The sequence below is a fragment of the Vidua chalybeata genome, chromosome 3 (genome assembly GCF_026979565.1).
Source record: "Vidua chalybeata isolate OUT-0048 chromosome 3, bVidCha1 merged haplotype, whole genome shotgun sequence".
NCBI classification, from domain to species: domain Eukaryota; kingdom Metazoa; phylum Chordata; class Aves; order Passeriformes; family Viduidae; genus Vidua; species Vidua chalybeata.
In genome coordinates, this window is record NC_071532.1 from 52,303,096 (window position 1) to 52,321,301 (window position 18,206).

Consider the following 18,206-nt stretch of genomic DNA (forward strand, 5'->3'; position numbering starts at 1 on the left):
GCTCCCCCATTCTCGATTTTTGGAACATGCTGGAACATGTTACAGCTTTGTTATGGTCCATGCACACATTTCTTTGCTGTGTAAACTAAGATGCAGGGATAAGAGAACAGGATGCTCATGAGCAGACATGAAGAAGTAAACCAGCATGGGCTTCCAAGCCTACTACTGCAGAGGTGTCTACCCAAAGAACATGAAAGCCTATAGAGTTTCTTTACAGAATTGCTTTCCAGAGCAGATCTACAGCCTGATGTTTCAAATTTCAGTAAGTCTTTCTGCTTTTCTTCCACAGAAGCTTGAAAGCCAGAGAGGTGCTGTGTGTTGTAAGCAGGTGCTAAGTAGTTAAACTAGGCAGTAACTTTTTAATTTTTATTTCAGATGGTGATGTAACAGTAAATTTTGAAACTTCAAATGGACACACTGTAGCCATTGGTGAAGAAACTATACAGGAAGAAAATGTGGTAAAAGCCAGTGGAAATAATGGCACTTCATCAGAGAAAGCATCAGCATCAGAAGGAAAAAAAGAAGATCAGAAAGGTAAATTAATATATTCTTCACAGATTGTTTTTTGCCTATTTTAAATATTAACATGTTCTTCTACTAGCACCTATACATGCTGTGAGTTCTGTCCTGCCACAAGGATGCCAGCAGAACCTGGTGAGAAGATAAGACTTGTGAAACATCAGTATTCCGTCACTGGTAGGCATGCCTTTTCCTGTGCATGTGGTAAGGTAATAAAGAGAAGCATGATCTGAACATCACAGTGCATGCAGGGCGGTTCAATTTCTAAATTCACTGTGAGCCTTGCCTTGTAGCCATGGCCAAGCTTTGGTGTCAGGTTTTCCTCTTATGAAAGAACACACTGTGTACATATGCATCACCTTGCAGCATCATTGTAGAAGTGGCTCGTGGGTTGAATGTTCAAAAGTGTTTAAGTCACTTGAAAACCATCTATAATTTTGAAAGTAAGTTCAGCAACTCATTCCAATAGGTTTTCATGGAATCTTAAACACTTGCAGTCCAGCACTTCACAAACATTCAATGGCCTGTGTCACTACTGCAAACAGAAACTAGGCCATTTATGGAAAATAAAACCCCACTTTATAGGGTTTTCTATAGATGAATTGTAGTAAATACTGGTAAATATTTAGCAGTCCCAGTGTCCATCTTAATTTTGCTACCTTTGCTCAGATCTACCTGAGTTTGACTCGTAAAGGAAATATGATGAGTAGGAATCACAGGATTTGAACCAATTTTATTTTCTTTCTCTACCATCTTGAATAATGCACCACTTCTTTCCCCTGTCTAAAAGTGTTCTTAAATAGTATTTCATTTATTGGATTTTCCTAGCAGAAAGAGCAAAGATACAAAAGATCAAGACCTTCATGGCTGGCTGAAGCCATGAAGGCAGGATAGAGCAGCCTTTCCAATGTCTTCTATTAAACTCTACCTAGTGATGAATGATTCTCTGGAGGTTGAGAGGGTCAGTTCAGCTAACACAAAAATTTGAATTCTTCTCAGAGCTACGTAAATCACTCGACTATTTAAAAAGTGGATAGATGTCCAAGGAGAATCTTATGAGATTTCTAGTACTTCCTGTCTCCCAACAAGGCAGCAATACAAGATTAGCCTTTGTCATGACATTTAAATACATCTATCTTTTGGTGCCAACTAGAACCAGATGTGTATTGGATCAGGGGAAAAGAGTTATAAAAGCCATGGAAAACTCCTTCAAAATGGTTCAGTTTAACTTTGGGGTTAGATCAGACCACTTATTATTTTGTGCATCACTAAATACAGTGTTTTGGAACTGTCAGTACTTGGAAATTTTCCTAAGGTACAGTTTATTATTTTAGAAATACACATTTCTAACCATGTTGAAATCCCCTCTAGCTGACTTTGCAGAACATAGAACTCCAGTGAAGCAGGAGAGGTTCAATATCTGTTTCAACATCTTATTAGACTCTGCACTCTCTATATATTGTTTTGACCTTATGGGGATAAATTAAAAATGATTGCTGTACAGGAGTAGACTCAGAACAAAAGAAAGTATAGCTATCACTCCAGTCCCTCTCAGAAAATTAAGAATATATGGAGGAAGGAGAAGGAAAAAAAATTAGCAAAACTGGTATTCTAGGCTTCCCTTAATCTCAATATGAGCATCCAGAAGATGCAAACCCCTAAAGTATACTTTCCTCTTTCACCTAAACATGAAGTTCTCCTATGAGTTAACATCTTGAGTCCCCTGAAACAAAAAGAAATAGATTTATTGCAGAGAATACTCTCCCCACAAAAAGTGTTAAGGATCAATTCCATGCATCACAAAGTGTTACACTGTGTAAACCCAGTACAAGCCATCCCACAGTCCTTGTGAATACACTTTAGTTATTCTTTATGTATAGCACACTAAGCAAGAAGGTGAGCCAGACTGCTGAACTCAGTGGAAGAGTAAGGCCCACAGCATCTCACCCAACAGATTAATCCTGGATGATTTTTTAATGGCAGATGCAGTAGGTTTGCATTACACCCACACCCACTGGCAGAGCAAGGAATCCACAGCTGCAGAGTGGAGGTTTGCTAATGCTCACAGAGCATCAAAATCAGAGCTGAAGCAGGAATACCCAGCTCACTGTCTTCTGCTAAGACCAGAAAATGTGCTGGTGCTTAGATAACAACCCTTCATCATGAGAACTGAGATAGGTGGATTGAACACTAGCTGACAGTCAGGAGTGATGGCTGCAGGAAGTTCATCTTTAGTGAGGCTGTTGTGAGGCTTCTAAAGTCATGAACTCTTAGGTGTAAATCTGGAAGGAAGATGTATACACCTGCCACATTTGTAAGACCCAAAGACAAATGTGCTTGCTTAGTAGCATGGTGTGCTGCATTTCCAGCTCCCACTGAATCAAAGTTTGCCAAAAAATGCATCTCAGCCCCATGAAGTTAAAATGCTCTTAAGAAATGATGGTGGTCTTTATTTGCCCTCTTGTTCAACTGGGTCTTGAAAATGTCCTTCTCGTATAAATGTGATGACTGCAGGAGCCAGAAGCTTAAAAAGAGCACATGGTACAAGCACATTGAGATAGTATGGTGAGAGCTGGCAGCAACAGGTTGTAGAATGTGGAATATATTAGGAGTTAAAACAAGTTAAAGGAGGTAAGTTTTTTCAGCATGCATTACGGAAATACAGTATCCACAGGGCAAACAATAGGCTCAGCCATGCATATAAAAATTAGTAAAGCAGAAGCAAGTGAAGAAGACAGCCCCTGAAAGCTGTTCCCCTAGCTGCCAGGCAGTTCCATAAGCTGTGTACCCATCTGCTGCCTATCAGCTCACAGGTGCCTTTTATATGTGGTGAAAAATTCTCTTGAGCAATTTAGTAGTATAACTGTTACTCTTAGTAGTAATGATGACAGTCATACAAGCAGGGTGTTTAAAAGAAAATTTCTCCTTTCTGGCAGGATGATAAGAAACAAGTGACAGTTCAACATAAAGCCGGTAATTGATGGATAAAGCCTTGCTGTTGAAAAATCAGATAAATCTTTTTCTGAGATCATTTATTCATGTTGTGCTTGCACTGGGTTGACTTCTGAATACTTTTGTTTTGACCAAGGAGAGTCACTAGCATCTTTTGCAGAAAATAAAGAGCTAAACTATAGCTATTTTATCTGTGAGCCTTGCAAGGGATACAGAGCAGCAAGTAGACATGCAGCAATGTCAAAGAACACCCTGAAATCTCCTGCTGTGCCTGGACTCCTGAGCCATTGCACCGGTCTGCAGGATCCCCAGCAGTGTCCAGAGCTCCACGTTCCAAGTGGGGTGTGAGCATTCCAAAGGGGATCCAAGGAGTTTCTCTGCCTCCTGCCCCCTTTAGCAGTGTTGGACAAGATCAAAAGCCACATCAGTAGAATAGGTGTCAAAATTGTCACTGTTTGCCTCCCTGGATATCAGGACATAGCGTGGTGATGTAGCATGCATGCTGCACATGGTAAAGCCTCCAGGTGCTGTGTCAGAGACGATTTTCTCCTTTCTACCCTCCCAAGATGTCTCTGGAACATGAGAGAACCCCTTATTTGTATCTGAGTTCAGTTTGTAAACTTCGGTCTTACTAATTTTTGTCAAAGCAAGATAAATCTTTTAATAATTCTTGCAGATGGTTCCAGATTTCATAGTTAGCTTGGGCTTGAAGTGAAAGGCTCGATAACCATCAGCAAGATACTGCCTGGAAAAAGCAGTAAGAAGTTCTGTTTTGCATACCATCAGTCAGGTGTGTTAGGTGCTGCTTTGATAAATAATTGCATTGCAGAAAGCCAGAGCTCTGTTACAGGTGCTGTGGGTGATATGGGACATAAGCTTCTGGAATATTTCTGGGCCATTTATAGGAGATCGATCTTCTCAGGTTTCCTCATGTCTGAAGTAAACATGAGAAAAGGAAACAGTTTTTAGTCCTGTTTCCAAATGAATTGTTGTACATATTTTTTCCCCAAGAGGCTAAATCTCATATGAGAGCCGGAAAAGGTTCCAGGCATTGTATGTTGGGTTTAGGGGTTCATTCCTCTATATTTTGTCTGCTCTGCTTAAATCTGCCATTAAATTTAATCTTCTCTTTTTCATATGTGTAACCAAAGAAAAGAAGGTTGGAGGCACAAACTCTGGTCTTACGACCATGCAGAGTTGTTCTCTAATGCTTTAGTTTGTCTGCCAAGGAATGTTCTTCAAAGTCTAATTTTCTAGGTTCCTTTTCTCAGAGATCTTTTCTTTATCTCCCCAAAGAAGAACAAAACCTGTTTGAATATAAGGTAGTCACCCTCATCTTCCAGGGTCTCAGACAAGAGCCTGCTTTGTCTCAGAAGATTAAACCTGCAAACCAGTCACTGTGAGAAACTAGGCAGACTTTCATTCCTCTTGTGTGCCTAGCTGGCTTCCTACACTCCTGAGCTCTGTAGATCATTGATATGAGCAGCATACATAAAAGGTTGTGGGCTTTTTTGCCTGACTCCCTAAGAATCTCTCACTCCAGCTGAGTTATTTGCTGGCTAAAACCAGTTCTTCTAAGAATAGTATATCTTCAATTAATCACCTGAACTATGTAAATGAGGCTGAATCCAAGTATTCTTAAAAGGAAAGCTACTCTAGATAAAGCTGTGTTTGGCCAGAGCCTGTCTGCTAAGTCAGCAGGGCTGGCTCATGCTGGTAGAGTGACAAGGGAGGGAGGCACAGGCTTTCACTCACAAAAACTGAGTGCCTGAAGAAAGCTCCTGACTTGTAAAGCTGGCTTGTTTGTTTCAGTTTTTTTCTTCTATAGGAAAGATATCCTAATGTGGCTCCAGAATTAAGATAGTATACATTATTTTTATGAACTAACTATTAAATTATTTGAGTGTATATATTTACAGAATGTGTAAGAGAATGTAGAAGTCCACATGCCTTCCACCTTCCAAGATTCTCACAGATCAGCTGACAGTAAATGTATCTTAGGCATTCTCTTTTTTTTAGCATTTACTTCTTACACAAAGATTGAGCAGTTAAAAATGTAAAATGATAGTCAGGGTTTTTTTACCTTTTTTATCTTTAAACTTATACCTGAAAGTGGTTGCTTTAGGTGAGATGTTACACCTGTCTCTTTCTCCCATCTCCTATTTTCTACACTGTCTCTGTTATAAGGCCTCTTGCACTTAGTGCTGTTGAAATTACGGAGCCAGTAAGATCTAGAAGTCTGCAGATGTGCAGATCTGCTTATCCATGTTCAAGAAAGATGAATTCAAAACTGCAGAGAGAGCTGCAAACAGCATTGTGAGACAGCTGTCCTAGTTCAGTGTAGCAAAACAGAGCCCGAGAGAGCCTGAGTGCATTAGATGAATGTTTCATGTTGGTAAACAGCCAGGAGAGAGCATGGCTAAAGGACAATGCTGGCACAGGTAGAAAGGAATAAAGAGTGGCTTGAAATACAGTTAGAGTGGAAATTAAAGGAAGCTTTCTAACAATTAGAATGGGTCTTTTCTTGAACAGAATTTTATTAGCAATAGCAGGAACAAAAATGGAGCTGGTTAAATATGAAGTTTATGAAAGGATTTGTCTGAGTTGACCACCTGCAACAGCACAATCAATGAGTCCAAAAAACTGACAAAAGACACCTTGTCTTGTCCTGTGTCCCATGTTCCTGACTGACAGCTTCCTGGATTTTGATTAATCAAAACACAGCTCTCTGTGTAGTCTGGAAATGAAACTCATGATCTGCAAAACTCTTACAGAGTTTCATTGTGCAGGGAGTCATCCTGCAGAAGACAGCAAACATACATTATTTCCAACTTTCATTTTACATAGTGTTTCTCCAATGTATGTGTTCATCCTCCAGGAAGAGGGTGCTTTGCAGTTGATGGAGATCATACACTTGTGCTGCAGCACTGCTGCTTTTCTGTAAGGTAGCTCCATGACAAGGAGCCATGTAAGGTGCTCAAGCTCTACAAACAAAAATACTAGTGCTGTAGGACAAAATCCTTGGGTAGAAAAGCTCCGGCCTTCTGTTCCTTAGAAATTCACAGAAGTAAGGAAAAAAATTGCTGTATTTTACAACTTCTCCTCTGAAAGTATGCCCAGCATTTTCATATGTTCATTTGGTCCAGAATTTGCAAAAGGTCCCACTTTTAGTTTGCAAAGTAAGTAATCTGATTTTCTAGTGCATGTGGCACACTGGCATCTCTCTGAAAGTCTTTCAGATTTGATGAGTCCCCACAAGAGCTGTTGTATACTGAGTACTTTGTAAATCTGACCATCATTTAGGTGTTTACATGAGAACATAGCTTTGTTAAGAGTCTGGCCCCAATCACAATTTCTGGAAACAAGAAAATCTGGTTTGAAAGTGAAGTTTCTTGAAAATCTGGCCTTTGGAAAACTTATTCTAACATAAGCATATCATTGATCCAAATGCCTAATGAGATATTAACATTTGCTTTCCTGTTAAAGAGGTAATTTATAAGCAAGTTGCTTTTACAGCAGATATTTCCATCAGGGCAGCAGTGGATAAAAGATATTCCTATTTGATGTGTTTTGGAGACCTTTTGTTAAAAGGTCAGTTCTTGATGAACAGATGTCTAAATTAAGAAAAACAACAGCAATAAAATTGTATTGCAGCTGGTACTGAGGTACCTGGGGGATTGGTTTGAACAAATAGATGGGTCTGAACTGATTCAGATGCCTCCTTGTTTTGGCAAAAGAAAGAGCAGGCATGAGGACCAAGGGGCCATGTTCAAGCAGAATCATGTTAGGAAGGTACAATTACAACATAATTGTATCTGTAGCCATTTACAGACATCAGACCATCTCTGTCACTGTTCAAGATCAAGCCCCTGTTGCAGTTATTAGTTATTTGTATTACTACAGTGTTACTGTATGTACCAGACATTTATTATAGCATCTTACATAGATGCAGAAAACCACAAGAATTTTCCAATGGACTTGCAGTAAAAGAAAGGACATTATGATTAGGCACTGGAAAACAAGAGGACACCAGACCAGGAAAAAAAGCACAATAATGGCAGTCTAAATATTGTCAGCTTTGGCACCACAGCAGAGGGGAGTTTAAGGGAGGACAGTCACAAAGCCTGAGGGTCAGCAGAGGAAAAGCAATAAAAAGCATCTGCTTCAAACTTGGCTTGTCACTGTCAAAAGCTGATCTAATGGACTGGTCAGGTAGGAACTGGAAATCTGTCTCAAGTAAATGGGAAACTGTACCATGGGCAAAATCAGACTGACAATGAGATAAAAAAATTAAGCTTACAAAGGTAAAAGCAACAAAGCCAATAAGATGCCAGGAGGAACAATATGGTCAAAGACAATAACCTTCACTACAGATTTCCTCCTGGCTGTAAGAAGGAGGTTTGCTGGTAATCAAGAGGCACTCAAGACTGGATGAGAGGTGTAAGTATCTGAGCAAGTAGGATGCAGTTATGCAGGAGTCTGCCAGTCTTTGGAATGAGGTATATAACACTATTAAAAAAACTGTCTTAGACAAAGATAGTGTTCTAGTAATGGCAAGGCATTTTTGGTAAAATAAATGCTATGTAAATTGCCAGTTTTAATCACAGTTGAAGTCTGCAAGCAAGAACTTTGTTGTGAATGAACTGCTGCAGTTTTGGTTTTCATTTATAGTTTTTAGTTATTTGTCTAAAGAAAAATTGAAAATTATAGGTTGTCAGTATGATGTGTTTATTTGCAACTAAATAAAGCTTTAGCTTTATATTTTATTTTGTACCCTTTTTCCTGATTCAGAAGATAAATTCTGATATACATTATTTAATCAGTTATATAGTTTAGTGTAGATTGACTGTATTATTTTAGAATATGGTGAATGCTGTATTACTTTTTCTAGGTTATCATTTTTTTTAACATTTTCTCTACTAATGACCTGAAACAAAACACAGTAATGATATATAAGTAAACAAGTTTTAAATTCTTTCTGACTAGTAAATAAAATTTTTAGCCTCATGGATCTTTAGTTAATACATACAGTAAAAGAAAGAATTGTTTACACTTATAATTATTTCTGATCATCATGTCCTTCAGGATCTTCAAAATACAAAGTCATATCTTCTCTTGCCATGTTTGTTATTAATGGACTTCAAATTTTAAAATGTCCTGCTTTTTCAGAATTGTATCACCATTTCAACTTTGAGTGAAGGTAGGTGGAATTTCACAAGGAGACCCTTTTGCTGTGAAAGAGGAGGTCAAAATGTAACAAATAAGCATGTTTCTTTCTCCATCTGAAGTCTTTCTTTGGAAAACAAAGAGATGGTGCAACGATCTGTGCTAAAAAAATTTGAAAGTTGTAAAAGGTTTCTATGAAATGGTTCTTTCAAAGCTTTAGCAAATGCATATTAGTATATAATAGGCTGGAAATAAAGGAGGAAGACACTGGACATTTCATTCCTTCAGTTCATGAAGACACGTGTGCATGTTGCTTTTAATAACTGCAGGTGATGCATTAGGTTCATGTTAACAAGCCTTAAGCTAGAAGTTGGAAAGGCTTTGTTTCTGAAAGGAAGAATGTCTTTGTTGTCTAGCACATTATTTCCTTTTCATCTACTAATCTTAAAATTAAAATGTGTTGCTTATCTTTTGGGAATCTTTAACATGGGAAAGAAGAGAGATGAAAATGTCCATTTATTGTGTGTTAAGAGTGAGGCTCTAATAGGAACGTAATACAAGAAATGAAATGGTTTTCTCTTGAGTGATAGAAGAGACTGTTAAAAGTCTTAGCAGTATTTGCCTGTGTCCTTTCTTCCCCAGTCACAGTTTTCAGTAACATGCCAACAAAGCCTATATGATTCTGATGGAATGCTCTTGCTTCTATAATACCCTTTTCCAGAAAGGTTTGAGAAGGCTATCTTGAAACAAAATGGGCATAGAATTGGTTTAATTAAATAGATAAAGGTTCCCATCTGGGAACTTCAGCTCTTCCCACCTGGGAACACCAGGTTTTACAGCTGTAGTGATTATGTTGCAAAATTGCATGTTGACTGTAAATGGCTCACCTACATTAACATTACAGCTGGCATTAGGCATGCCCTTTTGAAATTCATTTCCTGGTCATCCCCACTTACCCTTCTTTGGTTTGTAGGATGCAAACAAACCAGGGTTTTTTTGGATGAAACTAAGCCAAAAGATGCACTCAGGAACTTGTACTCCCTCCACCACTAGTCATGCAATCTACAGAACTAGCCTGAAGAAAATCCAAAGTCAAGTCTCCTGAAATGCAGATTATGGATATTGGGTCCTCAGTGCTATCTCTTTCACTCTGCCGAGCCATTCCTATTGCACAGCCCAATGTAGATAAAGACCAAACTCCTGCTGATTAATGAGCTCTAGAGTCTAGAAAGTGCAGTTGTGTAACAGTACCCAAAGAACCTGCAGGAGGGGAGAGCATTTCCATGACAAATGATAACCTATGTTATTTAGCTTCATTTGTTTCTGATGAGTAAAAATACTCTTGAGGAAGTTACCCAAAATAAAACTGCTAAGAGCAAGCAGTGTGCAGTTCAGAAGAATGAGTTGCTTCAGGGGAAAATTAGGAAAATTTCTCCTGTGTAGCCATGTGCAAGCCTGTGGCTGGGAGAATGGCCCTGTTCACATTCAGGTTCACATGAATCTGAGTTTTACAGCTTGTTGATCTTTGGCTGGGTAAGGTTGAAAAGAAGCTGAGGAGATTTGTTAGAGAAGTAAATAGCATTCCCTCATTTCGTTTGAAGCCAGCACTCTAGTTTGGGATACTGAATGTAAAGGCTGATCCTTGGAAGTCTAGAAGAGATGAGTCTGAGAGAAGTTCCAGGTTAATATTTTCCAGGAGAAGATCCTGAATTGAGGTGAACAGTAATTTTCCAATACTGCATTAAGAGGCAGAAGATGAAGTCTATCCTGATTCCCAAGAGCTGAAGCAGCAGAAGTAGTCACTGTTGTGAGGTTTGCTGTTGAATCTACGTGGTGTATGTCTGTGTCAGTTGGCTTCTGTTCACTTTCTTATCCATAGAGAGCACTGGTCACTGCCCAGAAATACCGACATCCCATGCTGCACCACTACCTAAGCCTAAGCCTAAACCTAAAAAAGCTCCACTACCACCAAAAAATGCCATTGCCGCTTCCACCGCCACCAGCCATAAGGGTAATGAAGCACCTCATGCTAAAAAAAAGGGAAAGGCTCCTGCTAAGCAGCCTCCTCTCCCGCCGCCCAAGCCAACAGGCGCCAGTGCAAATCGAGAAGCTGGTGAGTACTGCCCGTGCAGTGCAGTTGCGTGGGTGCATGTGCATGAGCTGCTTGGCTTGGTCTTATGGTGACTTGTGCCTTTGGACGTAGCAGTGTTACTGAGGAGCATGCCATGGATGTTTGTAGAGAGCTTCCTGCTGGGCTCTGGTTCTGCTGGCCACAAACACCTCAGACAACACACAGACCCCCTTGCTGTTGAATTAACCTATGTACAGCACCGAGCACATCCGAGACAACACTGAATTCGTAGTTCAAGTGTGAAAGCTGGCAAAAAATTACCCAGAGAATCAGCTCAAGAATAAGCAGGGAAGAAGGTGACTTCTGAAACCAAGCACAAGTTACCCCTAAGTAAAACTAATTTGGTATTGTTATAACTTTCTACTGGAAGTATCAACTATTCCAGTTAATTTGACAATATTACATGATCACAAAGACATTAAGAATAAAACCATGAAGACATCTTAAAAGACTGTTGAATAGCTGTTGGTTTAGCTGACAAAAAAAAAAAAAAATTACAACCATTAGAAATGACCAGGCTTCTCACAGGCGCTGTGATTCTAAGTACATACTGGAAATGGAAAATATCAATCATCAAGCACATAGCACATGTACTTATCACCACACTATTACATCAAAATTCAGCAGTGATGCAAGATTAAAGATTATATGGATGGATGGATGCTCTTAAGGTACTGATTGTGAGTTTGAATGGTTGCAGTGTAGACAATGACCAAAACTAAAACATCCACACATAATTTGAACACAAGTAATATTGTGATGAACGGGCTCCATATATGGATTGGCAAACTTATACAAACTGTGTGTTTTCAATCTGTCTTTCAAAGCCCTCCAGTCCCTCCAGTTTTCTCTGCAAGTATTTCTCTTCACAGCTTGTACATTTTGGCACATTTTGTATTTGAAGCATACAGAAGAGGACTGTTTAAAAACATTGCAAGACTTCTAGAATTACAATAATAACTTTGCCATAAAATATCCATTAACTTGGTATTAACTGTCCCTACTACATCAGATGACTACAGAATAAACATTTTGAAAATCCAGAATTTGCTGTTTGTATTTCACATACAGCTGGAAAGCTCAGCCCTTCCTAGGTGAAGCAGCCTTGCACCAGCAGACCTTTCAGAAATAAAGCAATCCATCACATAAAGAACTGTTTATACCAGTGGTTGGTAACAAGCTGTCAGGTATCTGACTTTTTATACTAAAATACATTCAGGTTCCATATTTGTCTTCTATTAGGCTTACTGAAATGTCAGCCAGTGCTCGTAGACCATACAGATGTAAAATATATCCATGCATATACCTTATTCTACTGGTAATTTCTTCCAACATTAAAAATACATTGTGTTCATTCAAAGTGGGGTAGTACTTAATAAGTAGAGCTGTTTGGAGCAGTGTTAGTACAAGAGGTTTGTCAGATCTCCATAAAAGTGAACACATGATGCAGCCAGTGATCAAGTCTCATGAAAGAGGAGAGGAATATGAGTAACAGCTGAGCCATGGCTCTTCTGAGGGGAGCACAGCAGGTTTCCATACTGAAATAGTTGTACTGGAAGAATGGGACTTAAATGTAGGCATGGATGTATGCCAAAAGGCAAGCAACAGCCATTAAATTTTTCATTTAATCAGAATTCAAATCTTCTACTGAAAAAGAGGCATGACAGAAAATTGTCAGCCAGCCCAGTCAAAAACAGAACAGCAACAGCACTTTTGACCCATGCGGACGCGAAGGAGGGTTTTCTGTGGGAGAAATCTTTTAAGTTTCTATATCTAATTGCAGGTTCTAATAATAATACAAGGATTTTTACAATGGAAACATGTTTTGACATTTTCTCAGCCAGAATTGTGTGGCCATATATTTGTACTATGCTGCAGTTCTTAAGTGCAAGACTGTAACTGGTTCTGTTGACCTCCAGCCTGCACTGAAGGGGATCAGAACCAGAGCCTTTTCTTTCTACCATCCACCTACACAGTAAGATTTCTGTTAAATAATATGCAGCTTGGAACCACCCTCTGTTTCTACTGTAATTATGAACTTCTGTCGATGCCGTTTTTCTGCTTCATTTTGTTTTGCATGTAAATGGAGTGATTTGTACCTGATGTGGGAAGATGAGTGCAGTATCAGTTGATTCAGGACAGTGCCCTTTACAGTCACCTGGGAGCACAAAGAGGAATAGGGATTTGCCTGAAGTTTCTATATTTTTTTTCAGATATACTGAAAGCTTCACAGCTCTCTAAATGTTTTTAAACTGTAACAGCTACAGAAGAGAACAGCAAAGTGTCTTTTGAATTAGTTTCCATCTCCTTTGAGAACAGTCTCACTGTGAAAACTGTTTTGATATCGTGAACTTATTATGGACAGTATATGCACTTTGATTCTCACTCAATTTGCTGGGGGGTTGTTTTTTATTTAAATGTTTGTAAGTAAAGTAGGCCTTTCAGCAGATTTCTATTACAGCTTTCTGTTTTACTCAGTAAGCTTAGCCAGAAGGCTACTATATAACTTTATAATCTTTCATTTGTTCTCTGGAAGTTAATGAATTTTTAGAATTACATCAGAAGTATTTGAGTCAAATGCATTTTAATGAAAAGGACTGAACCATTAGATGTCTGTAATTTTTATTACTTTTTACATGAAAGTCAGAAGTTTGAAGCTCCCATCTCAGGTGATGGGTGTGTTGACACAGCAATTGGAAATGTGGCTGGAATGCATATGGAAATGCAGGCTAGCTGAAATCTCTAGTGATATTCATTATACATATATGCTTCAGTATGGTGAGCATCACAAGATTAAACAGCCAGTTTGGCCAGCTTGTGCAGCTACTGTCAAAACCTTGTTTCACTACATTTTCAAGACTGCCCGAGTTGGTCACTGGTAAAATGAAGGCCTCCAGTACATACAGGAGGCCTTCAGTGCCTCCTCCCTTCTGAAGGTCATTTGTGCAGAGTGACAGCAGTGGCTTCTGCCTCTCTTTTGTGGAGGACAGACCCAGCTGGACTTGAAAGTACCCCTTGTTTGGCTGCCCCTCTGCTGTTTGTCATTACGAAGGAGATTGTGAAAGGTAATTGACTGATACTCAGTAACAGTCCTCAGATGTTCATTGAAAAGTATAAGAAAAATCACAGGGGTTTCACAGTGATCAGACCAAAAATTCATGTAGTAGGAAAGGTCAGGCAATTTTCTCTGCCAGGGAGCTTTTTTTTTTTTTTTTTTAAGCTAAGTCACTACACATATTTTTAGAATAAGTAGTGGATTTCTTAGATGATGTCCAGGCCAAGTGTAACGGGCCAATTCAGAATGCTCAAAACAAACTCTTACCCATTTGTGAGGTTGGTCTTCTCTGCTGTTCTTGGGCAAGTATTCATCATTTCAGTGTCTCCCACACAAAGGTGAAATTGGAACTGCAACATTTAATAATCTCAAGCATTTACATGAAGTACTGTAGAAGAATCGTGTTTTTTTTTTTTTTTGAAGACCAGCACAAGTCCATTCATGCAGAAAATACAGTTCATAAATCATAATTGCAAGACTGTAAAATGCCTTTTATTTTCTTGTTTTAGCTGGTTCCTCTCATGCAAAAAAACTACCAGTCTCCAAGTCTTCTTCATCACCATCTCCTTCGTCCACATCATCTCATCCCAAAGCCTCTAAGGAGACTTCCAGCAAATCTGGCACATCAGGGACTCCCAGGGGCAAGAAGAAACCTGGGAAACAGTCAGCCCCACGAACAGCACCAGATGGGGCTGCTTCTTCCCCCTCAGGTGCAACAGCTGACAGTTTGGAAGCGAAGGCAGAAAAACCCAAGCCTGAGCAAACTTCCACAGTAATTTTTGACATGGAGAACGCAGACCAGTCGAGCAAGCTTGTTGTGCCCCCTCCTCCCACCGCTGCCCCTCCTCCACCTCCGCTTCCACCTCCTTTTCCTGCTGCAGCTAGTCAGCCTGCTGGCTCCTCAGATGCCCAGGATGTGTCAGACAGCTGTGTGGCAGGGCCACGCAGCCCTGGGTCAGACACAAAGCCTCTTCTCCTGACTGAGCGTGGCACAGACCAGAGTCTGAGCAGTGCAGCCCTAGGCAGCGCTCCAGATGCCGGAGGAGAAGACATGGAAAGGTGAGATGTGAGTTTTCGGGCCCCACGTCGGGCAACTCCCCGAGGGCTCCCCTGGCAGGGGGAAATCCTCTTGAAGCAGTTCTTTGTTAGGAAAAGCAGATGCACAGGACTTTTTTGGTCTTCAGGTTCTTGTTTTATTGTTATCCGATCAAGACTTCAGCACACTGTCTGCACTCAGACCTTACATGCGTGAAAACAGCACAAAATGGCTAACAAACTCATGCTGCAAGGTCTTTTTAAGTCTAATCAAAAACTAAACTAACCAATTAAGAAGTGACTCCTAGATTATTTTCCTTTCTAACCCAATAACTGACCCCTAAAGACCCTCAATGCAGATTTTTCTACCCATTTACAAGATACCACCCAAACCCAAGAAGAAGGACGAAGAAGAAAGAAGAAAGGAACTCGAGACAACACCCTGTATGCTCCATCTTGTACCCATCTACAATATGCTAAAAATCCTAAAATCTAAATTTCTCACCCATGTGACATACTAAACTACTCTCTACAATCCCTAAAATCTATTTCACAGGTTTGTGGTCTCTAGTTTACTTTGAGGCTTAGGAGGCCTTCTCCATGAATGAGGGTCAAAGTCAGTGTTTTCCTGGGAGTCAGAGCACCCCAGGGTAGACAGGGGGATATTCCCCTTGCCCTGGGTTCCCACAGTGAGGCAGTACAGCTGTCCTGGAGGAGCGCTAGGACCACAGCCAAGGAAGCCACGTTTGTTTGCACTGTAGGCATGTGGGGATCTCTTCTGGTTCTTCTGCTGACTGGGAACAGTTTGTGTGGCAGCCCAGCACAGTTTGTTCCTTCCCAGAGCCTTTGAGCCTTTCACCTGCAGTACCTCATGTTTCCCCGGAAGGTCACTGTTCATAACCTGTCTCTTACTTCATTGGGTCAAAGCTGATGACCCTGTTTTTTTAATCTCTCATAAAGGCAAACAAGAAATGATGCTGAATTATAATGGAGTTCTTTTCTGTAGATGTCTTTATTTTCTGTAGATACCATTAAATATCTCACAGATAAAGTTCTCAATTCAATAGCTGAATTTACTTGAACACTTGAAAATGAGGGTTTTTTCAGGCTTCAGTTAGTAGGTGTTTGGTTTTTTACTACCTATTAACTTGTCTGAATCTCAGGTACTGTAAAAACTGGTCAAGAGAAATTCATAATTACATTTTTTAAGCAAAATAGTTGGCAGGAAAATGAAACTGGCTTATTAATTTGTCTTTTCCCTGCCATAAAAATCAGCATCTTTTATATAAATCCAAGAGGGTTTAGTCTAGATGTCAGTAGCCTAGAGACCTTCCTTTAAATTCTTGCTGGTACATCTGTTGCCAGCTCTACATTCTAGTGCTGCATCTCCCCCTGCTCTACCCTTCCTTTACATAAAAATTTTCCCAAGACTAAGGGCAATCTGCTGTTGATCCCCAGGTTCATCAGTGATGAGCATGAACATTTTGAACTAAACTGCAGTGAGACTGTATTTACAATTAATAGGGTTAGGTTTCCAGAACAGAAAACTTTGCATTCCCATCTGTTCTCCAACTTGCTCCTCTCACCCTCAGCTTTGTGAACTGTTTTCTTTCTTGGTCCCACCCCACCAGAAAAAAAAAAAAAACAAAAAACAAAACAACAAAAAAAAAAAAAAAAAAAAAAAAAAAAAACCAAAAAAAAACCCACCAACCCCAAAAACAATTAGGATTTGTCTTAATGCAATCTTTACAGCACATCATTCAGGATTGTTGCATCCTTTTTCCTAACACAAATACATTGATACATATCTGCATATGTTAAAAATGTCTTATATATGTATGTTTTTTAGGAAGTAATTACTTTGATTAACAGAACTTTTATTTTCATCCTTGCTTATTCAATTGCTTCTCATTGTGTTTTGTTCTGTTTGCATTAATGTGTCACCCTATCTGCTCATGAATAAACAGCTTAGCTCCCAAAGAAGACCAGGAAGGGGAGGCTCCAGATCAAGCCTTCTCTGAGCTACTGGAGGAGGCTTCTGACGCTGCTGCCCCTCCTGAGAGTGAAAGTAGCAGAGAGAGCCATGGCAGTGACTCGGACTCGGACGGGCCGATCCTGTACACAGATGATGACGATGATGATGACGACGAGAATGCAAGTACTGAAAGTAAGCATCCTGCCCAGAAAGCTGCAGGCTGCCGTTTGCAGATTGCGTTTTGTCAGCATGCCTGACCCATGCTAGTGTGAGGCAGAGAGAGGAATGGCTGTAGGGAATGCTTTTAGGGAATTTAGTATTTTATACTGAGAAATGAGTGTCCTGCTTCTCCGAGGCAATTACAATCAGAAACCTCCTGGGGCCTGTGCATGGGCGAGAGCAGATCAATCATTGCACGGAGGAGAGCGGAGGTGGGAGGAACAGGCTCAGGAGGACAAGAGGGTGGGACAAGGTGGAGACCTTGGGCATCACAAGCCATTCATTTGGCTTGCCCACATCATCAGTTCCTTGTGGGAGTTACAGGTGTGGTGGATGACAGAGGAGGCCCATCAGTCAGCAGCTTCACTGTCTGAAAGTCACTTGTTCCTCTTTGATCAGGATGTTTTAAGCATTGGAGCAACCTTAGCAGACAGAGCAGATCACAGTAGATTACATCTAAGTTTTACAGCTTTGAAATTTCATCTGGGGTCATGACTCTATCATCACCTTAACTGGGCAGAAGCCCTGCTGTGCTGAAGGGGTTGTCCTGCCCCCATTCTGCCTAATCCCTGCTCCCAGCTGTTTTTTCCTTAGGCTAGAGTTCATGTTTATTTTTGTAGGAGCAGCTGTTGTTGAGCTGATTTTCAATAGAATTGGCGGTTCTGTGATCCAGCTCACCCAAAGGCTTCTCCTTTGCTTGGGCAAAGAAGGTGGCAGCAGCAGGCTGTCAGGAGCACGAAGGAGGGCAGCCCTCCCCCTACCTCCTCCAGGGTGGCCTTATGTCAGTACAAAATCACCATCAAACCATTGTTTGAAAGCCTTGCTCACTGCTTTTTTGGAGGTGCTTCACTGTCCTCAACAAAGGTTTAAATGCCAAGGTCCAGTGTACCAAAGTGGCATGAGGCAAAATGAAGGTGGTTTTTGTTTTTTTTTTTTTCTTTGCCGCTGTTGCAGGAGAAGGTGAAGTGCTAGGTAGCTCAAGAGGCTGAAGTCTTCTGCAGTTCTTTGTTGGGTTTGAATACAACCCAAAGTGATAGAAACCAAAAGTTCTTGTGTTCACACAGCAGCACAGTGTTTTATGAAAAGTGAGCAGAGAGCCTGTGGTCTTACCAAACTGCCTTACACAGTGAAAATCTGCCAACCTAAGGCATATG

The 18,206-nt window shown here is 40.3% G+C and overlaps 1 protein-coding gene across 5 annotated transcripts in view; it reads left to right on the forward strand.

The window, feature by feature from the left end:
- Positions 1–18,206, forward strand: part of PHACTR2 (phosphatase and actin regulator 2) — a 130,751-nt gene that overhangs the window by 94,656 nt on the left and 17,889 nt on the right. For 4 of the 5 annotated variants that reach the window (XM_053938525.1, XM_053938522.1, XM_053938524.1 and 1 more), the window contains exons 4-7: positions 376–534; positions 10,517–10,750; positions 14,333–14,882; positions 16,826–17,025. In XM_053938525.1, coding sequence (XP_053794500.1) covers positions 376–534; positions 10,517–10,750; positions 14,333–14,882; positions 16,826–17,025 — 1,143 coding nt within the window. The remainder of the gene's footprint in view (positions 1–375; positions 535–10,516; positions 10,751–14,332; positions 14,883–16,825; positions 17,026–18,206) is intronic. The other variant, XM_053938526.1, reaches the window with a different exon arrangement.